General features: G+C 36.8%; 1 protein-coding gene across 1 annotated transcript in view; it reads right to left on the bottom strand.

The window, feature by feature from the left end:
* ALG13 (ALG13 UDP-N-acetylglucosaminyltransferase subunit) overlaps positions 1–22,403 on the bottom strand; it is a 65,356-nt gene extending 42,953 nt beyond the window's left edge. Inside the window, 8 exon segments of the mRNA XM_035007334.1 lie at positions 515–598; positions 1,156–1,338; positions 1,341–1,373; positions 1,375–1,496; positions 1,499–1,524; positions 19,409–19,547; positions 21,148–21,310; positions 22,300–22,403. Of these exon segments, the coding sequence (XP_034863225.1) occupies positions 515–598; positions 1,156–1,338; positions 1,341–1,373; positions 1,375–1,496; positions 1,499–1,524; positions 19,409–19,547; positions 21,148–21,310; positions 22,300–22,380 (831 nt within the window). The 5' untranslated portion in view covers positions 22,381–22,403.
* Between the last annotated feature and the right edge of the window lie 5,570 nt (positions 22,404–27,973).

Raw genomic sequence — 27,973 nt, 5'->3', positions numbered from 1 at the left:
ATAAATGTTTAGAACCTAATTTGTTTTCTTACAATTAGGTTTTATAAGATTCTTCATATCGGCTGAAGATCATTGTGTACAGAATTAAGAATACAAAGGGGTTTCCCATTTATACATACTTGGAAGTATACATTTAAAAATATTAACATAGCCAAACTTTGTGAACTGTGATTACTTGGTTCAAGAAAACAGTGGTATGGATAATACAGAACAGTAGTCAAAATGTAACTTTTTAGGGCTTGCCAGATTATGGGCAGTATGTGGGGAGTAGAAAGTAGTGGGAAGGATACAGATGAAATTTTTTTCTTAACTTTTAATTGGAGAACAGAACAATCTTATTCTGGAGGTGGTCCAGAAGCATGCTAGCTAGGGGGAAGACAGCTGAAAATTAAGTATTTGCTATTGAGAGGAGATTGCAGGACATAATTTTCATTATGTAGATGGCTCAAAATTCATTTCCCATTTGCTACACCCTCTACTAATATCTCTACCTTGCGTTATGTATTCTACTTACAGACTCAAAAGTTTGTTGATTTTCTCTCATATATGAGACACAAGCCTTCCTGATTTCCAAATGATGGACCTGGCTGCAAAACAACTAAAAAGAAGAGAAAGACCAGCTGTCAACAGTCATTTGAAATAGCTTTTAAATTAAAATGATGAACTGGGCACTGAGTCCCCCTTATTTGAAACATATGTAGGAAATTAAGTCCTGACCTTACTAAAATCTTTTTTCCATCTTTACTGGGGTTGGAAGAGATGGTTCTGTCTTACCACCCCCACCCTTTTTCTAGTTCTTATGGGCACAACCTATAAATTTTTCCTTAGGCATTAAATTTAGAAAAGTAGGGGCTGTTTATAAAGGATCAAGATTCATTTCAAAGTTTTCTGTAATTCCCATTCTTATCTTACATTCCAAACTGGCATTTAGAAAACAGAAAAAGACAGCAAAGGCACAGCAATATATCTGCACTCATCAGCAAAGGCATACACCAAGCTAGTAAGTGGCAGACAGGCCTGGATATCTTTACTAGAAAAGAGAAAAGGGATTTTTTTTTTCCTGGTGGGCTCCAGGTCTTCTAGCTCCAGTACCATGCCATGTGTCAAACCCTGAAAACTCAGTATAGGGAAGATATATATTTGTTATCCTTTTACCTGCTCCGAAATAGCCCGAAAGAGGCAAGAGGCATCCTTGGCAGTCAGCTTTCGAAACAGCCCTAAGCTGCCTAAATATTCATCCATTGATGCCTCATTCAGAGACTTCTGGCCGCAGTACTTTTTCCATCCTTTATGCATTTTGCCAGGGGTGGAGGTGGGGAAGGGGAGAAAGGAACACAAATGTGGCAAGAAGGAAAAAGCAGGATGCAGGTAGGAATGGGTAGCAGTGACAAGGGCTTGCTTATGCAGGTATCCGGAAAGCAGCCCAAAGTCTAGGGATGGAAGGCAGTTGGAGTCAGCGCTGCAATCTTGGCACTTCTCAGGAGCAGAAGCAAAGGGCTGGCTTGCCCGGGACAAGTCGGGACCCTGTGAAAAGAAGAGGAAGAGCCGATGCTCCTAGGAATAGAGAACTGGACTTGAGAAGACTTGGGAGAAGGCACTTGGGGGAGCTACCTTGTTGGGGAAGGATGGGATTAATGCAATCAGCCCAAGGTTGAGAGAAATATGCACAAGCAGCTGAGCTTTGGGACCAAAAAGAAGCCGAGTTTGCAGTTAACTCAGGGCAACTGCTGCACGAGGCTACAATGGGACTGCAACAAGACTCAGGTGTATATGATGCAGCCTGGCCCACATTATATCGCTTTAAGATTTCTGCCCCAAATTTTCAACTACAGTCTCTGCCCAAGCTCCCTGCTCCCCTCATAATTTCATGGAGATGAGAGGAAAAAATTATAAACCTAATTAATTACTAAACTTCTGTATTAAGATCTTCAAAAACTAAGAAAGTCAGAGGCTGGGGGCGCCCTTGATCTATAGGGGCTAAGATCACAGTTCAAGCAAAATAAAGTGCCAAAGCAGTTGCCTGGTTATTTCAGGTAAGGGGTTTTAAGTAATTTCATTTGGTTCTCCTAGATAATAACAACTCTCTGCTAGGATCACAGAAACTAAATCCATTAACTATACTAGAAAACAGATACAATTCTTGACTAATATCCCCAAATTATTGTATAGCATTAACAAAAAGAGTAAATGCAAAAAGGGTTTCTTAAAAACTGGAAACAATGAAAGTTTAAACTGAAGCAGCATAAAAGAAAATGTCTTACCCACAAACTTTCTAACAGACTACGTTTAAAATGCTATGGCACAGCATTAGAGCTGTTGAACATGAGAGTATTTCCATGTATTATTAGGACAATTTTCTGGAAAAACTACTCTGGATTCTAAGAAAACCAAAATAAATACAGCTGTATTTGTAAGGTTGAAAAACAGGACTGATCACTTGCATTACTTGATTCCACTGTCAAGTGTCTCCTTTTTATTTAAATGCCAAAATCAAGTTCCTTTCTTAAGTGTTAAACAGATCCAAAGTTGGCTTTGGAGAAGTTGCAAAATTAAGCTGCTTTGAAAATTGTTTTTCTTGTACCTGTGGATCCAGTAGCTATCATGACTGCCCTGCCTATAGAAAAAGTATCGATAATAAAATAATTTAGGAATGAAATAAAAGCATGGTAAAAAAAAATCTTGACTTCCTTTAGCCTATCAATTTGAAATTACCGTAATTAATTTCTTTTTTAAGGAAACCAGAACACTAGGGAAATTATGCCTTTTGAAAAAGTCCTGAAACATGGTTTGGGAAGAGGGATCACCATCTTTTTCTAAGGCCACAAATTCACTGAGAAAAATTAAAGGTTATAATGAAAAAGTTAACTCACTTTTGGCAGTTTTTACTTTGAAGGAAAAAATGCCAATTCTTCATATTTATTGCTACTGAAACTAAAAATAAAGTACATAAAACTTCAATTAATACTAATCTACATACTTCATTTTGATGAAGGGAATAAAAGGGAAAACTGGGAGAGGAAAAAGAACTAGAAAAGTAATACAAGAAAGAGCAGTAAACAAAAATTAGAGACAAGAAGATAAAAAGATGAAAGAAAAAGAAAAAAAGAGGAAAGAGAAGTACACAGAAAGACCAACACAAATATGGTTAATGGATTACTGACAAAGGTTCAAGAGTAGTTCAACAAAGACAGTATTTTCATCAAATGGTGCTGTACAATGGCATTCATATATAAAAAAATGATCTTTAGCCTATACCTCCCATCTTATACAATAATTAAAATGGATCAAAGGCCTAAATGTAGACCAAAATTTCAAAACTTTTGGAAGAAAGCATAGGAGAAAATCTTCAAGACCTTGAGTCAGGCAAAGAGTTCTTAGATATAGCAAAATGAGTAATTGGACTTTATTAAAATTAAAAACTTCTCTGCAAATGTCACCGTTAGAAAATGAAAATGCAAGCCACAGATTGGAAAAAAATATTAATATATCCCATCTGAATAAAAAGCTTTGTATCAAAAGTATAAAAAGAATTCTCAAAAGTTAACAGTAAAAAAACACAACTAAAAAATTGCCCAAATGATTTGACTACACATTTTACCAAAGATATAGGAATGGCTAATAAGCTAAAAAGATGTTCAACATCACTAGTCATTAGGAAAATGCAAATTAAAACCATTATGAAATATAAATACAACCTACTAGAATGGCTATAATAAATACAGACAGTAACAAGTGTTAGCAAGGATGTGGAGAAACTGAAACCTAAGTAAAAGAAGGTAGGTGCAAAAGGGGTTTGATTCCAAAAGGTATAGGATCCCATTTATATGAAATACACCAAAAAGACAAATCTATAGAGATAGAAAGCAGATTAGTGGCTGCCTGGGGTTGGGATATAAGTATGTATTAACTGCAAACAAGCACAAAGGATCTTTTCTGGTGTGGTAAAAAATGTTCTAAAACCGTGATGTTTGCAACATTTCTGTACATTCACTAAAATTACTGTACATTTAAAAGTGGTGATTTTTAACAGCTTTTCAGTTAATATACCATGCAATTCAAAGTGTACATTTCAATTACTTTTAGTACATTTACAGAGTTGTCATCCATTGGCACAATCAATTTTAGAACATTCTCATTACATTCAAATGAAACCACACCCATAACCAACCTAATCCCCCACTGTCCATCAACTCCAGGTTAACCACCAATCTACTGTCTCTCTATATTTACCTATTCTAGACATTTCAATAAATGGAATCATACAATATATGGTCCGGGGCAACTGACTTCTTTCACTTAGCAGGAGGCTTTAAAGGTTCACCCATGGGCAGCTCTTTCTGCCCATGGGTCCTCTCCCTGTACTTTAATAAAACCACCTTTTTGCACTAGAAACAAATTAAAAAAAAAAAAAAAAGGTTCACCCATGTTGTTGTAGCATGTATCAATATTTCAATCCTATAGTTAAACTGTATTTTACTTATCCATTCATCAATTAGTAGACATTTGAGTTGTTCCCACTTTTTGGCTTTTTATGACTAATGCGGTTATAAACATTCATGTGCAAGTTTTTGTTTGGACATGTTTCTATTCTTTTGGATAATACCTAGGAATGGAGGTGCTGGATCTATGTTTAACCATTTGAGCAACTGTCAAGACTGTCTTCCACAGCAGCTGCACCATTCCACATTCTCATCAGTAGTGTATGAGGGCTCCCATTTTTCCACATCCTATCCATAATTACTGTCCATCTCTTGACTGTAGCCCATCTAGTGGGTATCAAGTGGTACCTCACTGTGATTTTGTTTTGCATTTTCCTGATGGCTAACAATGCTGAAAACCTTTCATGTGTCTAACGGTCATCTGTATATCTTTAATGAGATATCATTACATACATTTTAAAATGATTAAAAATTTTTTTTAAAAAAACTGACAACAGCAAGTGTTGACAAGGACATGAATCAACTGGAACTCTCATATGTTGCTGGTATGAATAAAATAGTACAGCCACTCTTAAAAAATTGTTTAGTAGTTTCTATAAAGTTAACCAGAGTTGCCACATAACTCAGCAATTCCACTTCTAGTTATCTACCCAAGAGAAATGAAAACTTCAGCTCACACAATAACCTGTACATGAATGTTTATAGCAGCTTTATTCATAATCATTATCCCCCCCACAAACTAGAAACAATCCAAACATCCTTCAATTGGTAAATGAACTGGCACATCCATACAACAGAATACTGCTCAATAATAAAAAATGAGGTATGATACACAAAAGAACATGCATGAATCTCAAATGAATTGTATTCAGTAAAAAGACAGATTCAAAAGGCTACATACTGTATAACTGCATTTATGACAAACTGGGAAAGATAAAACTTATAGAAAGGGAAAACAGATCAGTTGCTGCCAGTAGTTAGGGTTATAGAAAAGCCTTACTGCAAACGGATGGAAGAAAGGGGATGTATGGGGGTGATGTATTTTGTATCTTGATGGTGGTAGTGGTTACACAATTGTATGTTTGTCAAAATTTACAGAACTATACAAGAACTATACAAATATATATAAAATGCTGATTTTGCTGTATTTAAACTGAAAAATAAATTTTAAAAAAAGCAGCAGAAAGAATTTAGAGTTGAGGAACTCACAGAATGGACAAGATTGAAGAGAAAAAAAACAAGAAAATCAAAGGATCACTACTGGATAGCCAACATCTAACACAGGAGGCCCCCAAAAAGATAAAGTGGAGGGGAAGAAATGATTATGATAATGATGAAAAGAAAATTCTAGCACTGCAGGATAGGAGTACCTATATTTAGATCGAAAGGGTCCATGACGTAGCCAGAACAATAAAAGCAAAAAAGATGATCAGCAATGCACACACCATTTCTGAAGTCAGGGATAAAGACTCTAAAGCTTTCAGAGATGAAAACTGGGTCATATACAACTTCTCAACAGAATAACTAGTAGCCAGAAAAAAATAAAAGTTCCTTATGTGAGGGAAAACTATTTCCAACCTTGAACTCTATACCAAGCTATCAATCAGATGGGAGTAGAAGCGTTTCCAAACATGAAAGATTAAAAAACTTACCATCCTTTCTCAGAAAGCTATGAAGGATATTTGAAACCAAAATAAGTTAAACCACAAAGGGGGGGGGGGCAGAGAGTCCTAGAAACAGAAGATTCAATGTAAGAGAAACAAAAGGAATTTCTAGGATAAGGGTGAAGGGGAAATCCCAGGACAGACATTCAGCAGGACTACAGAATCAGTGACCAGTTCACCTAAAAGGGGATAGAACTCCAGCACAGACATTTCAAAAATAAATAATAATGAAAGTTAAAGATAACCTATTTAAACATACTAGGAAAGATGTATACCTCTGTTGGAGAGCTTGAGAATATTTTTATAGAAAATCAAGCAAATGAAAACATTAAAAATGAGGTAAATAGGAATGTAATCAATGAATACTGACTACATGACTCAGATGTGAATACTGTACTTAAGTAATCACGTCAACACTGAAAACAGATCTCACAAGAACTAAATTATTTTTTTTCAACTTAAATACCATCTATAGACTTCCTACTGTGGAAGAGGAATATAAAGCCTCCTCCTCCATACTAGCAAGTGTATAGATGATATTTAAATTAAAAAATGAAAACAAGTTTAAACATATTCACTTATAAAACAAAGGTAATATGGCCAACTACAGAAAGCAGATCACAGATGGGAAGAAGTGGGACATGGAACTGTTTGATACACCTTGTAGAACTAGTTAATATTTTATACTATTCATGTGTATTATCTTAAGATATAACAAAAATTTAAAAAAATACTAAGAGAAGAAATAATAGAATAAACTGGGAAAATAAATGAAAAATAGAATTTTATAGCTACAGGACCTCCTATTTTACAAATGAAGAAACAAGTTTCATATATTATGAAATTTGTCCAAGTTTTCACATCCTATCAATAACAGTACAAGGACTATATATTGTCTGATTATTGTAAAGAGGAATCATATATCAAAAAAGAAATGATGAACAAAGGCTCAGAGGTGGTTAAGTACAGGTTACATTCCCCAAATCAGTACAATAGGACTTTTTTAAAAAACCTGCGGGATAATAGACTTCATCCTGTGTGTAATAGCCATTTCATATTATTTAATATTGTCCTTCAAAGTATCTATTGCACTTGAAATCCCAATTGGCTTACTATTCTACAGCAAACTACTCCAAATCCTGTAAACCTCTAGAACAGAGAAAGGGCTCCATAAAACAAATTGCCCCATGCCCAGAGATTCTGATTCAGCAGGTATAGGGTGGGTCCTGAGAATGTGCATTTCTAACAAGTTCTCCGATGACAGCTGATGCTGCTGGTCCAGGAACTTTGAGAACTAGCGTTCTCAATCAATGTTGTTTCACAAGTTCTTAGTAAGTGTCTCTAAAGAGTTTCAGGGTGAAAATTTCAGCAAATACTGCACACTATAATCCAATCTTTGAGGTTCACAATGTCCATTAGCAATATTAAAGGCTCTAAGGAATGCTAAAGTTACCTGCTTAACTTTGATCTGGCCTTTTCCACAGGGGAATCTTTTACAAAGACTTTCCAAATCTTTCTGAAGATTTAGGAAAAGCCAGATCAAAGTTAGGCAGGGAACTTTAGCGTTCAAGTTAACAAGTTTTTAATGCACAATAGCTACTGCTTTTAAATGGTTTCAAAGTTTGAAAAATGTTTCTGTACAAATTTTTTGTCATCTATACCTAAGGTTACTGGGATAATTACATTAAGATACTGAATGTTAAGTGCTTAGCACAAAAGTGCTTAAATATTGATTGCTGTTAGCTGCTACCTTACAAAACAATTCACTAAGAAATTCTTAGTGAACAGAACAATTTCAACTAAATTCTACTGGAAATCAAGCCAAAGTTCAAATATAGCTCCCCAGAGGAGCTTTCCCCAACACTGATAAAGCTTCTTTCACTTCTGAAAATGGAAAGAAAAATAACTGCCTTAAACTTTTAGGCACTGTACTCTGGGTACAGATTAAAATGAAACAGACTGAAGAAAATCGAAATAACTTAATTAACATTATTTGACTTATTATAAAACTGATGTGCTTTTATAATTACTACTTTCTATATTAAAATTTAACCTGCATATGCGACTTGTTTTAATTGCTAGAATTGTCTTATTTCTTCACTGATCAAATAGGATCATGAATACTAATAGTTTTAGTTCTGAGGTAACACTTCTTCATATTTCAACTAATTAAATGAGGTACATGCCTGAAAATTTTTTTAAAGCATACATTATCTGTGACAGAGAAGGTTTAGTTGTAAAGGTATATAGGACATGACACTTCTGAGTTACTATTTTAGTTTGAGAGGCAACATGGTACCATGAAAAAAGTATTATGAACTTGGTTATGCTACTTTCTGTGAGTCAGTTTCCTCATCTATAAAAGGAAGGAGGTATGGTGCATGTTTAAGCTCTCTTTCAGGTCTAAGGAACTGTGATTCAATGGTGGATAACAGATTTGCCCTCCCTTTAGATGGTCAAATTTGTGATCAACATTAACCATAAAAACAGCTTGTAGGAGGATTAACCTATTATCCCGGCAAATCACGGGGTTGACTGGCCCACATAAAAATGAGTAAATCTTACCTTACAGATGAAATAAACAGACCTAGATTTTTTAAGGCAACAAAATTTATAACCATGTGTGGTGATGGATATTAACTGTGGTAATCATTTTGCAATATATACATGTATCTGATTATGTCAAATACATTAAACTTTTACAATGTTATGTCAATTTTATCTAAAACTGCAAAAAATAAAAATGACAATGACATGTATGTAAAGATTTGTGGGAAACTGCTGAAAGGCAATCAGTATTAAAAAAACTCATTTATTTCACTTATTTTTAGTACCAAAATAACATGGAGCCAATTGGGGTATATAACTCAACCCTACAGGACCTATTTTTAAGGTTTTTCATTACTTAAAAATATAATGGTAAACATTCTGAAACATTTTTAACAGCACCCTGGAAATAGAACCTGTTGCTTCTTTTCGTAGTAGACATTTAAACAAAATGAACAAAGCAAAATTCATGAAGGAAGGGAACACAATGGTTCCAAAACAAAATTTGGCCATTGGATCCTATTCAACCTCCCTCCTCTTAAAGCTTTAGGAAAGAGACAATAAAGAAACTGATTTCCCAGAGTAGTGATCCTTCAGATAAGCAAAATAAAAGAAACATTACCAAGAGCCACTTGCTTTCATTTCCTTCTCTTCCCCACTTCCATCTGAAGCACTCTAATATAGATTAGGGGAAAAAAGGAAAGTAATGCTTTGTTTAAAAATGCATCCTAATGGCACAGAAATGCTAAGGGTTGGTTTTTTATTCAAGATACAGTGTTTGAACAGTCTACCAACATACAGGGGATTGAAGGAAAGGAGAATACAGACCAGAACACTCTTGTTTTGATGCACTCACTTAAGCTTCTAAATAATCTTTAATTCTCTAACTATAACCCCAACTAGAGACTATGAATTTCAATATGAAATTCAATGAAGACTTTGCCTTCTGTATCATTTAGGAGTATATACTGTGAATTCCAGGGAAATATCTCTAAGTCTACTCCTACTTCTTAAAACAAAAACTCTAACCGAGAAAATGTATTACTTCAATGACATTTTTTTATTTTCAAACATGCCACACAATTGGTTTTGTGTCTCAGAAATCACCTATGAAGGAAGTTAGCTTTACTAATTCACAAATGGGAAAACTGAGATTCAGAAAATTACTTAGGCCAAGGACTTAATGTTTTTCACTCCTAAATTTGGGAAGTATATTACTCACCCACTGCACACTGGCAGTGGATAAACAACCAATATGTTCTGTACAAAAGGAGAAATGAACAATAAAAAAGATGTAATATATGGCCTCACAGACATCATTCCAACAGTGACTATCAGTTCAGCAAACAAATACATTAGAAGCACACTTGACAGTAAATGAGGTACAAAACTATTGCTTTTCCAAATAGCCTAATCTAGTATATCCTAGAATAATTACTACAAATGAAAAAAATTCCACTTAGTTCCTTTTATCAATTAGAAACAGTGATACACAAGACATTATGGATTATAGACAGTTAATGGTATAACAGTATTAAAATTAGTTTCAAATTGTGTTCGGTATGTGTTAAACTTGGTAAGTTTCTAATTTGTTATGTGATAAAACTGGGAATTACTAAACTTAAATGTACTTAATCAGAGGGCTTCATTATAAAGGAGTCTAGTAGTTATCACCAGAGTACTAATGAACAAGGAACGAGGAATGAAAATACTTAAATTGGCCTCAGTCTGGAGATTCTCAACCTGGAGCCTCAAGGTACCTGGGAAAAACTCCCCGAAATTTACTGCAAAATATGTGTCAGTATGCGAGAGAAGCAATAGTTTTAAATATTTTGAAGGGTTCCATGACCCAAAGAGGCTTATACTACTGCCTTAGAGAGCAGGACTATAGCCATCAAAATAAAATGACAGAGTATCAATCAAAATAATTTTGGTCAGGATGTGGTAAAAATTCATAAACACAATAAAGAGCTAGAAGTCAAATACCAAAACAGATGGTATTTAACAGTATAAAAGACCTTAAAAATATTCTATCAATATCAGAGTCAAGAAGCATATATTCTTCAGGAAATTCCTGTTTGAAGCAAGCTAGGTTTGCTCACCTTCTATCTAGCCACCTACAAAAATTATAATTTAAAGAACTATTCAATATAAATATTGTGCTAGAATACTCACTTTTGTAAAGAATTAACCATCTAACAAGGAATTAAATGTTTAGTGGTTATCTTAAACCCTTTTCCATGTAATTTGTTATTGGAAAACACTACACTACTGCTTTTAACAAACCTCTTCATTTTTAACACGTTTTACCAAAAATCCCCAATAGGTACCATTATTTGACAGACACTTAAATACCATTAGGATATTACACAGTGTCAGTATTGCTATGTTTTAATGCCAGTCCTGTAAATGTTTGATCCTACAAATTTCACCATACAATGTGATGGTCACATCTTTCTTCTGAACAAGAGACATACTAGACTCCAAGAAATGACTATGTGCAAGATTACAGTGTTTCCTAAAGACCGATCCCAATCAAGACAATGAAAAAAAGTGCATTTATGCATTTATCATTTATGGAAAGCCTACTGTGCTGCAGGCAGAGGATTCAAGAATGAGTAAGACAGTTCCTCCTCAACTAGACTGTTAAGAGTTCCTCCAGAGCAGTAATCATGTCTTGAGTACTGCTGCTAGAAAAAGTAGATGCTTATTATGCATTTATGTTAAAAGACTAAATGAGCAAATAAATGGGCTCAAGATATTTAGAAAGCAAAGCTAAGAGAACCTGGTGACCAATCAGATATAATGGGTTAAAGATATCATTTAGTCCCCCAGGCTTATAATACCATCAATACGGGCAAGGATCTCAGAAGGATGGAAGGAGAAATAAGATTTTAGTTTGGGGCACATTAAGTTTACCATGCTTAGAGCATTAACAGACATATATGACCAATAGGTAACTGGAAATACCATTCAGAAGTTCAGATCAGAGTCGGGGAATATAGATAGAGCATTAATAGTAGCTCTGGGAGTAATGAAAATATCAAGAAAAAATAGAGAGAGAACAGAACCAAAAACAGAACCTAAAACAAATATTTGGAGAAAACAAAAGAGCCAGTTAAGTAACTTGCAACCAGACAAACCACCTGGGAGTTTCTCCACATGGATTTTGATCAGCATTCAGTAGGCTTTTAAAAATAACAATGTGAAGACTGAAATAAGTAATATACCTGTGGTTATCATTCAATCAAAATTTCTTGGAATAGTCCTGACTTCATGTCCTGTCACCACAAATGATGGAAGAAATACAGGGGAAATCAGCATTCTAGCAATTACAATTCTCAGTCTATCAGACACTTAAGTAGCATAAAACTTCCTTTTTGCATTATGCTGAGCTCAGTTTCCTCATCCGCAAAATGGGAGAATAGTAGCTATTTCATAGAATTATTGTAAAGATTAAGTAACTTCGTACCTGTAAACTGTTTTTAAAAAATTTATTTACTTGAGAGACTGAGAGTGAGCACAAGCAGGATTGGGGGGGGGGGGGGGGGGGGGGGGGAGAGGGAGAGAGCAGCAGAATCCCAGCTAAGCAGCGAGCCAGACACAGGGCTCAATCCTAGGACCCTGAGATCATGACCTGAGCTGAAGGCAGACACTTAACGGACTGAGCCACCCAGGAACCTCTAAACTGCTTTAAATAGTACCTGATACATACTAAGCACGCAACAGGTGTTAACTATTGTTATTTTTCATTCCCCACTCCCCCACAAAAATATAGTATTAGTTGTACAGCAGAAAAACAGATTAGTACAACTATCTGGACCACCCATTCCAAACCTTTCCCCCAAATCAGTTTCAAATAGTCTGCCCATGTCTCATTTCTTATACTGTATGCAGATTTTTGGTCATGTCTGAAAATTTTACAATTTGAACGAATCAGAGAGATTAAGTGCTTATACTATAATAAAGGGCCAAGAAAAATGTCTACATTACTTCTAGTCATTACGGACTTTTTTTAGTCTTGGAAAACTCTTCCTCAAACTATCAAAGTGGTGGTACATATTTTTATATTGCCCTTTTTATCTACATGATTTACCTTTAAAAGCACAGAGTAGTACTCTAAGGTGTCTAAAATCAGACACTTGACAGTACTTTCCGATAATGATCAGCTGACCCTTGAACAACACGGATTTGAACTGTGCAGGTCTACTTATACTTTTTCTAAAACACAATATTGTAAATGTATTTTCCTTGATTTTCTTTACATTTCCTTTTCTCTAGCTTACTTTGTTAAGATTACAGTATATAATACACATAATATACAAAATGTGTTAATTGACAGTCTATGTTATCAGTAAGGCTTCCACAGTCAACAGCAGGCTATTAATCAAATCTTTGGGGAGTCAAAATTTATATGTGGATTTTCAACTGTGCAGGGTGCAGGGTTCTTGCACCACTAACCCTCCACATTGTTCAAGAGTCAACTTTTAATGTTCCAGAATCTCACTTCAAGTTCATCAGTTGCACTCTTACCTACCAAATCCTTCCAGCTTTCTTTCCTCCCAAATCAGTCATCAAAACTCCCTACTTCCCAAAGTCATCCTATAACCTCACATCACTTTTCATCTACTCCAACATCAACTTTCTACTATTATTACTTGTCCACCTCTGAACATATCCATAAGAATTTCTCAAAATACTCCTTTGCTTCCTTATCCCTGGAAATTTAAATATCTCTAACAGAAAACTGCTAAATAAACTACACTCCACTTACCCACTGACTTCAAGAACCTGAAGCCCTGCCATGCAATGAAACCAAATTTCACTCAGAGCAAATATTCCCAATAGAATATTACCGTTAATTTTTCATAAGGACCAATAACTGGTAATTTTGGCAATTAATTTATCTTAGCCTTCTTCCTCATCTAAAGTGGTTTGTAGTAGGTATGTTTAAAATTCTCTTCCAACTCCAAAAATCTACAAGTCTTTGTCTTAAAGTCTTCCTTTATTCAATCTACTATCAATCCTACCCATGGCATTTTGGATTCCAAAAACTCAGGAAGCACAGGTTTCTAAGTCCAAGGTAAGTTTATCATACACCAAAGAAAAACCCAATTAAGGGTGAAATTCCTACTGAAGTAAACAACTTCTAATAAATGAACAAAACTCTCCTTGGAAGGGAGTAAAGTAAATACTAGACAATTATGAAGAAAAAAAAAAAAGCTTACAATATATATTATATATTATGGTGTGGTAGAAAGAGTACAAGACAAGGAGTCAAGAAGCTGCTTCTAGTGGCAGTTCCCTGTCAAAGTTGTAAACCTTTGGCCTTCCACATCTGAGAAATGATGGGATTGGACTAGATGACCCCAAGAATTCCTGCCAAATGAAATTGATCCGGAGAGATCCCCGGATTTTTAAGCCGAACTGGTAAAAAAAATTTCACAAAGGTATATAGTCAAGGGATATCACTACACGCAATTAACACCATTGGCTTAAGCCTCTGCTAAATGAAATAATGCAATCAGGGTTATATATTCTTGTGGGAAAGAAAACAGAGGATTTGGGGTCCCATATTACTTTACAGTTGTCTGATGTTTAAGTTGACCCTTTGTTTCTGATTCTCTATGGTTAGTCCTTCATGACATAACTAAAAACCAAGTGATCAAAATACATTTTAAGCCACAATTTTTCTCAAATTAGAGCACTTATAAAAGAGCCCAGAAAATTCTCTCCAAATATTTGGAAAGGGCCTTTCCTATATAACATTAGCATTAAGACTAATGTACATTTATAATCGATTATGGTGCTGTGAATTCTCAACTATGTAGATATAGATTACTCACTTTTTAGATTATTCTCAGCAAAATTTTAATCCAAGTTGGCTTCCTCCTGCTACCCAGAGTATTTCTCAGCCACCACCTTCTACTATTAAGAATTTATTTTAGTATTAGCCTAAGTAAAACACAATCAGGAAAATAAATCTATAGAAACATTATATAAAGCATCCCCAGTAAAATGCCTAAAATAGCCAACATTTTGATTATGGAAAGTATGTCTTTACAGTGTATACTATTTTTATAAACTCTATCTAAAATTTCTACCAGAAAACTATGAACATTTAGAATCAAGACTACTTACTCTAATCAGAATTTCATAATGTATCAATCTTGAGGAACATGAACCTAAAAGTCATGTATTTAGGCCATTATATACATCTGATCATATATTTGCTTGTAGAACTAATTTTTTAAGTAAATTATAAATTCCTCTGTGATGTTACAATAAATGTTTCAACACCACTGTGAGAAGGGGCCCTTAAAAATAATAGCAAGTTCTCTTGGCCTAAGTCCTTTTTGATTTACTCTTTTCAAACCAATAAAACTTTGATACTGAACAAGATTATTTTGTCATTTTCTATTTGCATTTTAGAGGAAAGAGAACAAATCTACACCACTAAAAGTAATTTCTCCAAGTACCATAATCAACTGATTTGATATTTAATCTTGTTAACCTTTAATTAATCTTAATCTTTTTAAGGTAATTATTGAAAGTTTTATTTCACAGAACACAACTCATCATTTTTGCTTGTTTTTTTTAAAAAATTGGTTCCTTAAACTGTACAGCTAATGATGCTGACTCTCAAATGCCTTACAAATTTGTTACTGCTTCATTTTATTTATTCTAAAGAACACCAAACTAATAACTACATTTGAGGTTTTGGGATTCTAGGATAAAACCTGTGAATGCTCATACATATTTTAACTAAAATATAAAGTAAAAATCTATTGAATTTACTAAATTGCGGTAAGGATTTGGACCCAAATGCTAACATTCACACCATAAAATTTTCTATACATTCTATAGATGTATAAGTTTATTAATTTATATTATTCTGCAAATATACTATATATTTAATTTGATTTAACCACATTCCATAGGTTGGATTTGGGGGATGTTTTTAAAGTGTTCAGAGTTTAGTGTTTATTTTTGTAATCCAACAACTTTATCCAAAAATGCAGAAAATTTTTCTGGCTGGCCAGGAGGAAAACATTTCAGTGTTGATAAGTCCATTGACTGTAACAGCCCAGGAAGCGTGCTAAAACAAAAGAAGAAAAATATTAGGTAACAAGGGAGAAAATTCTGTAATTCATCTGCTGCCCACTTGATGACTGAATCTAACTTCCAAGAATACTGTGATGCTTCTCAAACTGTACATGCGAATTTTAATAAAATTTTATTTTAGGTATATAGTTGACCCTTGAACAAGGTGGTGTTAAAGGAACCGACAATCCGCGCAATTGAAAATCCATGTAGGGGCGCCTGGGTGGCTCAGTTGGTTAAGCGACTGCCTTCGGCTCAGGTCATGATCCTGGAGTCCAGGGATCGAGTCCTGCATCCGGCTCCCTGCTCGGCAGGGAGTCTGCTTCTCCCTCTGACCCTCCTCCCTCTCATGCTCTCTGTATCTCATTCTCTCTGTCTCAAATAAATAAATAAAATCTTAAAAAAAAAAAAGAAAAAAGAAAAAAAGAAAATCCATGTACAACTTCCAGGGTCACCTGGGTGGCTCAGTCGGTTAAGTGTCTGACTTCAGCTCAGGTCATGATCTCAGAGTCCTGGGATGGAGCCCCACGTCGGGGCTCCATCTGCATCTGCAGATGTCTGCATCTCCCTCTCCGCCCACTCATGCTCTCTCTCGCTCAAATAAATTTAAAAATCTTAAAAAAAAAGAAAATCCATATATAACTTCTGACTCCCCCACACCTTAACTACAAATAGCCTACTGTTGCCTGGAAGCCTTACCGGTCACATAAGAGTCAATTAACACACATTTTATACATTCTGTTATGCACTGTATTCTTAACAATAAGCTAGAGAAAAAATGTTATTAGGAAAATCATAAGGAAAACACATTTACTGAAAAAAACTCCTTGTGTAAGTGAACCCATGTCATTTAAATCTGTGTTGTTCGAGGGTCAACCGTACATACAAAGATTAAAGCAATACGAAGAGCACTATGTAGTACCTGTCAATACCAATTCAACAGATACTGTACATCATGTCAACAAATATTACAGGAATGTTATTTCATGAAAGATGTGGTCACATGGCTTTTAAACATTTCTCGGGACTGGGCAGATATAAACTGAAGCAAAATTAATTTATGAAAACAGAATAAATGAAAACAAAATTAACAGCTGCCAGACAAGAACAATAAGCTGGGAAGACTACTGGACCATGCATGAAGACTGTGAAATAGCTTTCTTTTGCCAGTAATTTACTATCATAAATCCATATGTAATTAAGGTACAATCACCATGCATGTTGGAAGATTCCAAACCATGACATAAAAGTATTACTTCACAAATTTAAGCAGCCACTTAAATTAGAACAGACATACAACTACCCAGCCTAGATTTGGGGGAATAATGTACCTAAAATGAAAATACAACCAATTATTGATTCTTACAGAATTCATGTATGTGACTTTTTTTTGAAATTAATATTAAGAAAAAGACTTCTAAAACTATAAGAAATAAACTGGAGACTTGTACAGCTTTTCAACTTGAGTAAGGAATTAGGATGTTTTTCTGAAATCAGTGCTTTCTCCTTTTAAATGTACTGACAGGGGCGCCTGGGTGGCTCAGTTGTTAAGCATCTGCCTTCAGCTCAGGTCATAATCCCAGGGTCCTGGGATCGAGCCCCGCATCAGGCTCCCCGCTCCGCGGAAGCCTGCTTCTCCCTCTCCCACTCCCCCTGCTTGTGTTCCCTCTCTCGCTGTCTCTCTCTCTGTCAAATAAATAAAACCTTTAAAAATAAATAAATAAAATAAAAAAAAATAAATGTACTGACATAAAATCAAAGCTGACTTAACATGTAGAATAAAAATACTCATTAAGTGTCCGGAAAAACTGACTTGCATAAACCCGTTAGGAGGCGGAGTTTATTCTTCTTTAAAAAATGTTAACCCCGGGACGCCTGGGTGGCTCATTTAAGCACCTGCCTTCAGCTCAGGTCACGATCCCAGGGTCCTGGGATCCAGTGCCTCATCGGGCTCTTTGCTCAGCGGGGAGCCTGCTTCTCCCTTTGCCTGCCGCTCCCCCTGCTTGTGTTCCCTCTCTAGCTGTGTCTCTGTCAAATAAATAAATAAAATCTTTAAAAAATAAAAAAATAAAAAATGTTAACCCCTAACAATCTCAACTACCCAAGGACAGTTATCTGAAGCCTACATAATTTTTATTACCTAGCTTCTCCCGACTCACAGTACTTTTAATAATGACTTCTGTGTTATACAGCCACCCTGATCTTTCCTCTCCTCCATCATATAGGGATTAGGACACCAACAATTGTTCCTGAAACAATCAATGAATTTGTCTCCTCTCATTGAGAACAGAATTGTCTGTTTTGTTCACCAATACATGACAAGTACCTAGAATGCCTGGCACATAGTAGGTGCTCAATAAATATTTAATGAAAGAACAAGTATTTACTGAGTGCCTAAGAGACAGACGCAGTGAGGTTAAAAGACCAGCCTTTTATGTTCTAGCCAGTTTTTTCTAAGGTTTTCCACTTGAAAATTAATTTCAATTTATTATAACATAAAAAATATATTTTATAATACTTCTATAAGGTCTTTACTTTTTAAAACATCAAACTAGGATAGCTTTTAAAGTCAAATAATTGGGAATTACTGACCTGACCCTTTTGCAAGCTTCTAGTGTCTCAAGAAGAATTAATAGAAAACCAACCAGCAATTTTCTTCATCCTTCTACAGTGATGTTGACCAGTTCTTGTTGAATTTTAATATACTTCTAGAAAATAATACTCCTTACCATAGTAATTCCTTTGCTTAAAATACTTTAATGGCTTCTCACTAAACACAGAATAAAATCAGAACTCTTACCTGAGCTATCCCCACCCAGTCTCATCTTATACTATCTTCTCCCTTGCTCGCCATACTCCTGCCACACTTAACCTTCCCTCTGTTCCTCAAACAAAACAAACTCCAAGCTCTTTCCTAACTTAGGACCTTTGCAGTTACTGCTGTTCCTTCTTCCTCTAGAGCTTCACATGACTAGCTCTTGTCATTTAGGTCTCAGCTCAAATGTCATATACTCAGTCATGCCTTCCCTGACCAATCTAATTAATCTTCACTCCCAGCTATTATATCACACCCTGCCTTACTTTCTTAACACATTTCACCACGTGAAATTATCTTCATCGTTTATTTATGAACGGTTAACTATGTCCCCCTACTAGAACATAAGTATCAAGAGAGCAGGGGCTTTACCTCATGTTTATCACTGTATCCACAAGCACTTAAAAACAATGCCTATGACATATCAGGTCTACTTTAATTAATGAGTGAGTAAATTTCACTTAGGGATCCCAGTGGATTTACTGAAGGCAAAACCTTAATTATAAAAAATCAGCAAATGCCTTCCTTGAATAATGAAAATCTAATGAACTCAAAAATTATATTCTCAGAGACTTGCGCACCAGATGGAACTTACATACATGCGTACACACACAGATATTCACATGAAATGAAACACGCACAGACACAGAAAGAAATATAACAGAGATCACACTCACAGCATTAGACAAATAAGAGGGCTTTACAGGTGAGAAAAATCAAAGTATGTTTGATAAGCAGGAGAATGTAAGAGGTTGAAAAGACAGACAAGTTAGGTAGGTGGATAAGAATAGCTAGGGAGGATTTAATGCAAGAGGTCAAATTATCAGTCTGTAGTATACCTGCAGGTACAGTAGAAGAGATGCCCGTCTTTGTGTAGCTGCTTTGCCAATTCCAACTGATGATTGTTCATCAACTTTTCGTTTACAACCACTACAAGGGGCTTTCTTTTTTCCAGAGTCTCCAAACAGCTTCCTGCACCTAAATCAAAATTGTTAAGTTTAAAAAAAAAAAAAAAAAAAGCTAAGGTGCTCCACCAAGCTTTATAGACAGAACTGAAGATGATAAACTTAGCTGGCAGAACTACAAACCAGGCCTTTAAATTATACATTCAAATGACCAAAGTGTAGTGACCAGTTCTCTATATTATGTTATAAACTTGACTTGAAAAATACATCCTTTACCACTGCCAACAATATTATGACCTACGATTCAGTGCTTTGCCACTTGCCCTCTACTAGTATGCCCTGGGCATGAGCCTTGAATTCAATTAAGATTTAAGTTCAACATACTACACGTGAAACTGTACTGCACTTCTATTCAAACACAAGTGGAAAAAGCAAGTCTTCAATAGTGACAGGCACCAAAAAGAAAAACTCTGACCATCCTTGTAAGGCTGCTTGTGAGGTACCATCCCCAAAATGTCAAGAATAAGTCTCCATAAATGTGCATATATACAATATTTGGGTCAATTCAGCTCTAAAATCTAAAATCGTTTAGGTATTTTAAATGGGAGTGAGAAGGGCGCCTGAGCGACTCAGTCTGTGAAAAGCCTGCCTTGGGCACAGGTCATGATCTCGGGGTCCTGGGATGGAGCCTGGCATCAGGCTCCCTGCTGGGTGGGGAGTCTGCTTCTCCCTCTACCCCTCTCCGCAGTTCGTGCTGTTTCAAATAAATAAAATCTTAAAAATAAGTTAATAAAAAATAAATGGGAGTGAGGAGACTGATAAGTAGACAAACCTTTTTGGGTTGACTAGTTTAGAGTAGTAGGTAGGACAGACTCTAACACCAAGACTTTTATCTACTAACTTGACTGGAGAAGTACAGTTAATCTGTGTCTCTGTTTCTTCATCTGTAAAATGGGAATACTAAAAATACTTAGCTCATAGGTCTGGGAGGATTCAATGACTTATATACACAAAGCACACAGAACGGTACAAAAAACTATTAACTATTATCCTATACATTTCTAATCACTAATCTGTTGGTAATGTTTACTTCTAGTAACTTTTCTCCCTTCAAACTAGACCTCTTAAGAACTAAGAAGCTTCTTCCCTCACTTATCCAGCAATCGAAACTGCAATGCTCCCCAAAAACAGTTCTTGTGACGGTACCGGCAGTCTGACTAGATCAGGATGGTTTTTGAAGAGCAGGCAATGATTTACACAACATGTGGTTAAAAAATATTTTTGACTGCATTCATTTCATACTCCCATTTAAAATATAAAAAAAACTTTCAAAGCCAATTTCTCCATGTCCAATCCAACCAATAAGCTGGCTGAACATTCCTGCAAATCTAAGCCCAAATACTAATTTCAAATTTGATAACTTTACGCACGACGTTGGGTAAATTATTTCGCCCGAGTTTGGAGTTTCTTTCTTTAAAGTTAGTCTATGTTGTTAATTTCCTCGTATTACCCAGAAATAGTAAGTTCTCTAGTAATGTTCTCAACGGGTATATTCAAGTAAGTATTATACTCAAAAGGCTACACTGCGTTAGTGATTTTACTTTACCTCAAAAATTTCAAGTTTCTGTTCTTACTACCAAAAACCCAAACTGTGGTATTCTAAAGCACTTTACCTGCGTGACTAATAACAAGATCTGCTTTCTGAAGATCTTCTTTCAATGAATCCTTGTACCTGTAAACATCCAGAGCAAATGACTCAGTACTGAATGGTTCAGGTACCACCTTTCCTCTACCTATCTGAAGGACAAGTCGGTTGTAGCCCAGGCTCTTGATGATCTGAAAAGGGAAAAAAAAAAAAAAGAAAGAAAGAAAAAGCGGGACTTTTAAACAAGGTACTGTAAAAACAAACCCTAAAGTCGGTGTTCAGACCGCAGCGCGGGCCGCAAAATCTTCTACCGGCGGCCGTTTTACTTTTCCAGAACGACGCTTTATCCCCGTACCGGGCCCCGACAAGGTACCTCACGAGTCCTACCGGTAAGATCTACGCGACCCTGCTCACCAAGCCGTTGAAAGAACCGGCCACGCCACAGGCAGAAGACCGGGCGAGACCCTGAGGAAGGCGTCAAAAACTAGAGGGGAGACGAAGAAACGGCCCCAATCCGCCTCAGGGCTGAAGCTGCGCGAACCACCCGCCCGGAGGAGCCGCCGCAGCAGCCGCCGCCGGAGGACGCCCGCCTCGAGGACGCCCGACGAGACCGCGAGGCGCGGGCTCGCCCGAGCGCGGTGGGGGCAGGGCGGGGACGGCGCGCTGAGCGGGACCGGCCGGATCGAGCCGAGCCAAGCCGGGCCGAGCCGGGCCGGGCCGGGCCAGGCAGAGCTCGCCGAGGCGTCTGACGCCGACCACGCGACCCCGAGTGGGCCTGAGGAGCGGCTGGAGGCTGGCCCGGGCCGAGGAGCCCCACTCGGAGAGGCGGAGCAGCGGGAAGGAGGGGCGAAGCACGAGGAAGGAGAGGCGGAGGCGGAGAGTCGGAAGGGAAAAGCCGGGGAAAGGAGGAGCCGGAGAAAGGATGGGGAGGAGCGGCCCGGAGGGCGGCGGGGAAGCGGGAAGAGGAGGCGGAGGACGCTAAGGAGAGGGGGAGCTGGAGGAGGGCCCAGCCGAGCGCGGGGAGGAGCCAGCAAAGGGGCGGCGGCACCTGAGGTAGAGCTGTGAGGGGTTCTTCCCGAGCGCTCCGGTCCGCAAGGTTACCGAGGCTAGTGGTAAGGCTAGCGGCGGCGAGCGGCGAACGAAGCCGCCACGCGCCCGCACGCCCGCCTCCCCCACTCACTTGCAGCGTGTCGTGCGCCGAGACACACGCAATGAGGTCGTCAAAGCTGGTGGTCCCTACAGTAACAAATACGCACTTCATCGCGCGGGTTCCCAGCCCCGAATCGCAAGGGCCGGATGTGACGTAGCGGAGGCCACGTGGGCTGCAGCGGCCGCGCTCGGTGGGGATGGCGGAAGTCGACCAGGGCGCCAGAGGGCGGTGGGAACCGGGGGGTGTGGCGCGCGGGCGGCGGGGGTGGAGCCGAAGGGTGCAAATGGCCTACGTGCCAGAAACGTGATGTGTGTATGAGTTCACCGGGCCGTCACAATAGGAAGGTGGGACTTGCCAGATTTACTTTTTTCCAAAGGTATTTAGAAAATAATGGTGAAACCTCATACCTAAGCGCTGTGCTGGCGTTACTGCTTGGGTACCACACATCTTTTGAATGATACAGGAGTTTGGGACTCTATTTGCTACCCTGTTTTGCCAATATTCGTTTGAGCTATGGTTTTACCTCAAGTCTGTTGAGAGCCTGTGAAAAAAAAAAAGAGCCTTTTCAAGATGACTCATTAGCATAGGCTCTTCAAACTAGTTCTCAGGAAGCCAGAGCCCAACAGGGTCTCTTGGAAGCTGCAAAGAGTCGGTTGCCTTCACTAGTAAGCACTGTATGTAAAATAGAGGCACTAGGGCCTGAAGCCTGCATCTATAATTCATTGAACTCATCCATTGAGCCCTTTAAAATGTAAAATTATGATAAATTTAAATTACGATGAAATGTAAAGTTATACATTAGCATGAATAAACACCACAGATACATTACACTGAAGTAGTCAAGTACCCGGGAGGTAATTTCTCAAGACTCCCTTTTTTTCTCCTACCACCATTACTAAGATGCTTTATTTCATTCTAATATTTTCTGTATTTCCTACTTAAAATCTCTCTTTAGTTCATATTTGTGTTTTCCTCTGCCTGATTACATACAGAAAGGAAACTGTGAGAAGAAAATAAAGAGGAAAAGGATTAGAGGTGAATTAGGCCTAGAACATAAGCTGAAAAAAAACCTCTTAAGGCGTATTTCTACTGGACTGTTCCTTTAAATCTTGTAGCTTGGGTAATTGTCTTTTTGAGGAGGGATATGCTGCTACGCCTTTCTTGATAACGATTTTCATGAATTAATGATACGGTGAAACACTACAGTCTCATAATAAATGTAGGAAGATCATGGTTAAATAATAAAACATAAGCATAATCCCAATTTTCTGCCCAACAAGAATAAACTATGAATATTTATTAAAATATGAAGAAAAAAATATTCCAAAATACTCTGTAATTCAGAAAGACCTTTACCTCTGGTTGTGTCTGTGAAATCTTTTCCTGTATCTAGAAGATATTAAAGCAGCACTGTTCTGATTAGCAGAGAGAGAGAAAATAAGCACACATATAAAGTGAATATTCTTAAATTCCCAGAAAATCAGAAAATTGAATTTCTAATATTTTAAATGTGCTGGACTTTAGTAAAGCATCTTCTTGCAGAAACTGATCCAGAAATGTTTTAAGGACCCAAGATTACATAATTAATGTAAAATTTTGGCAAGTAAGTCTTTTTATTTTACTTGTGTGTTTTTCCTAAACTTACACAGGCTTACTGATCAAATAAGTTAACATTACCCACAAAAATGTTTATAGTTACGAAAAATGTAAATGTTTTCAACTACATTAAATCAGTATTCTGACAAACTTTATTTCAGCTGCAAATATGCTTTGTAGTATGCCAGCTTGAAGATAATTTTCAAGATCTTTAAACAACTTAAAATTGTGGACTGACATTAAATTGAGTTAATGGATGCCTAATCATTGCACCACTAGATGCTTTCGAAGTAAAACAGAATATTGAAACATTGGTTTAGACTAAGCATAATTCCAATATAATGTTTTATATATTTTGCATTTTATTTTGAAATGCTATAGGGAAGCTATATCTTGGAGTTGTATAATGTATTCACTTTTGCCACTTTAGGAAGTTATAAAAAGGATTTGTATGGCTATGGGAAGTTTGGTCATGTGTATTCTTAAGCCCTGCTAGTCTGTAAAAATGTTTGTATATGCCATATAGTTCTGTTTTCCATCCTTCACTTTTCTCTTTAAAATAGAAGTTAGTCACTTTGATCTAAAGTTATAATTTAAAAAAATAAAATAAAGTTATAGTTAATATGGTAGTTGAGGCTCTTCAAAGAGTAACAGTGACAATTACAATACTATATGTGCTTTCTTTTTTCAAGGAAAAAGAACAGTTTTTGTCTAAAGTAGCTTTTTCGTTTTCAGACCCTTTTATACTATCAAAAATTACCAAGAACCTTGAAGAGCTTTTGTTTATGTAGATTGTAATGTATGTTAAACTGTTGATATTTACCATCTTCAAGATAAAAGAGAAAATTTTTAAATATTTATTGATTCATTGGAAAGTAGCAATGATGAGCACATTGCATGTTAACGTAAGTGACCTGTTTTTTATGAAAATAGCTTTTTTTCCCAAACAAATATTTTCATGGAAGGAATAGCATTGTTTACTATCTGGGGTAACAGAAGAAAGCCAGATATTTATATCTTTTGCATTTAATCCACTGCATTTCACACATCACATAGCCTCTGGAAAATTCCACTGTATACTCATGAGAGGAAGAGAGTCAAAAAGACAGATAATATCTCAGTATTGTTATGAAAATCATTTTGATCTCACAGATTATCTAAAAGAACATGAAAGAGTATAAAAAAATGACAGAACTTAGAAAGAATTTTATTTGCTTTGGCTTATAATACCTGAGTCTGAAATGCAGCTATGAAATATATTCAAATATTTACAGTACCCCCTCAGTTTAGATGGTCCTGCTTTCTTTATTTAGTAAATAATTCTTCTACCTACAACACAAAAGGTTGTTCTTTACATGCAATCTGCCTAGGTAGCAGAGATTCTGTGTCTCACAAGAATAATTTTCTATGATTTAAGTTGCCTTTATTATGTACCTGATTATTTAAGGGGGGAAAACCCCATAGAATATAGGCTCTTCACTTAAACAATAGTGTTAGCTTTGTGTTTCTTTTCAAATGCTTTATTTGTACAGGAACACACACACACACCCCCAACCCCCTTATTAGCTGTTTCTCTTTCCGGGATTTCAGTTACCCCACTCAATCTGCAGTCCAAGAAACAGAAGATCTTCCTCCTGACTTCTATCATCAGAAAGTCGCTTAACACACTACATCAAAATGCCTAGATCAGTCACCTTGCTTCATCCTATCACATAGGTATTTTATCATCTCATATCATCACAAGTGTGGGTACAGTATAATATGATATTTTGAAAGAGAGAGAAAGAGAGACCACATTCACATAACTTTTATTACAGTATATTGTTATATTTTTAGTTATGATTGTTAATCTCTTATTGTGCCTAATTTATAAATTAAACTTTATCATGTGTGTATAGGTATGAAAAACAGTATATATAAGGTTTGGTACTATCTGCAGTTTCAGGCATCCACTTGGGGGTCTTGGAATGCATTCCCTGTGAATGGGGGGGGCTGCTGTGCCTTGATTAAATAGGTAAGTATTGTTTCTTAGTCACTCATGATCCAGTCAAGCGCACAGATCTCTTCTGACAACCCTTTGGTTTTGCCTTCCCAAAATCAGTTCCTGAATTTCAAACAAATAAAATTTTCAGGATATATTTTAAAACTAACAGTAAAAACTTTTATGTGTAAAACCACTAAGATTACTCAGAGGGCCTTTGGAATCACAAAGATTTGCTCTGTCTCCTTATAAAGAGAGATACTGGAAATAACTAGGATTGTTTATGTGTTCCTACTGTAAAGTTGCATGGGAAGAGTTGTTAGGTCAGAAGGGACACGGCCATCCCTAAATTAGGATTTTCTGGTAAAATATTATTAATATAAACATTTTAGAAATTGTATGCTTTATGGGAAGTCCCTGGTGATTTGTCAGTGCCCTTTCTGTGTATAATACTGTTTTACCTTCAGGGGTAACCCTCATCAAAACTCTGATGAAATAATTATATACTGTACTCCAATATAGAGTTTTGCCTCTCTCTACTGAGGATTGGCAATATATAGAATTGGCAATAGTAATAAATTGACCACAGCCATTAAATCTCTTAATGTTCTTGTTTTACTCTAAAGCTTACCTGAAGGTTCTACTGTAAACTACAGGCCAGAATTTGCATCTTCAACAAAGAACAATCTCAGAGCCTCATGGAGAGGGACCATACCAGGTACCTCACATGATTGCCACTCCAAAGAATAGACTTCAGGGTTCAGGCTTCCGAGCTGACATCACTTAGATAACTTTCAGAGCATACCAGTGGACTGAGGCAAGATTTCCAGGGTTCATTTTATTTATTTATTTTTAAAGATTTTATTTATTTATTTGACAGAGAGAGAGCACAAGCAGAGGGTGCAGCAGGCAGAGGCAGAGGGAATAGCAGGCTCCCCACTGAGCAGGGAGCCGGATGCGGGGCTCGGTCCCAGGACCCTGGGATCTTAACCTGAGCCAAAGGTAGACGCTTAACGACTGAGCCACCCAGGTGCCCCCAGGGTTTATTTTAATCCAGTGAAAGGCACAGATAGCATAGCATCGGATAACCAGGATGCATGTGCTAAACAATGCCTAGCCTTCCATCAGATGCCTAGTAATCCTTTTTTCTTTGTTTTTTTTTCTCTTTCAAAATATTTCAGAATTTTTCATCATATGAAACCCAGGTATCTTGACATGCATTTTAGAAAAAAAAATCATATGTCCCTTCCCAGATAAAATAAAGATGGAACTATTGCTGAGAATCTGAAGGAAATATGGAAAATAAAGTAGTATTAGTTATCCCTATCATAAGCGTGGTCTCTTAATTATTTTATATAACTGAAGAGCTATTCGATTTTTTAAGTAATTTAGGAAGAAACTGTAATGAGTGTATACCATATTAATTTATTCATATTCTTTTTGTATGTTTTGTTTCTGCTCTTACTATTTTCTCTGCCTCTCCATCATTATGGATAACTAATCCTTCAGGATTCAGCAGAGGTGCAATTTCCTCCAGGAAGCCTTTCTCTGACCCTTGTAAGTTATGTCCATTATGTAAAATACTACTTTGCCTACCTTGGTCATAATTCTTGATGTTTAAGTTACTTATATACTTTTTACTTCCTCTGGACTGTAAAATCCTAAAAGGTAGAGACCATGTCTACCTCATCTCTGAATTCCCAGGATTCAGTGCTATCCCTGGAATCTAGACAATACTCAATAAATGTTTATTGAACTAAAAAGAGTTAAATTATTAGGTACCATGCTAGGCCCTGTGGGGATTAGAGATAATTAAAACATAGTTCCTTTTCTGTTCCAATAATAGAGTATATATTTTGTTCATTGGCTGACAAATGGTTCGCAGACTTTTAGAATTAAGAAACCATGGAATCCATTCTTTTTATCTTAAGGACAAGAAACGGAGGTTCAAATAGATTGTGATTTTTCCCAATACTGTAATAGCAAAGTAAAGGGTTAAACCCAACCTTCCAGGGGCGCCTGGGTGGCTCAAATGGTTAAGCATCCGCCTTCAGCTCAGGTCATGATCCCAGGGTCCTGGAATCGAGCCCCGCATCAGGCTCCCTCCTCAGCCGGAAGCCTGCTTCT

Source organism: Mirounga leonina, unplaced genomic scaffold (genome assembly GCF_011800145.1).
Source record: "Mirounga leonina isolate KUSES-001 unplaced genomic scaffold, KU_Mleo_1.0 Mir_101664, whole genome shotgun sequence".
Taxonomy (NCBI): Eukaryota; Metazoa; Chordata; class Mammalia; order Carnivora; family Phocidae; genus Mirounga; species Mirounga leonina.
Note: the sequence above shows the minus strand (reverse complement) of the source record. Positions and strands in the feature narration are given on the sequence as shown.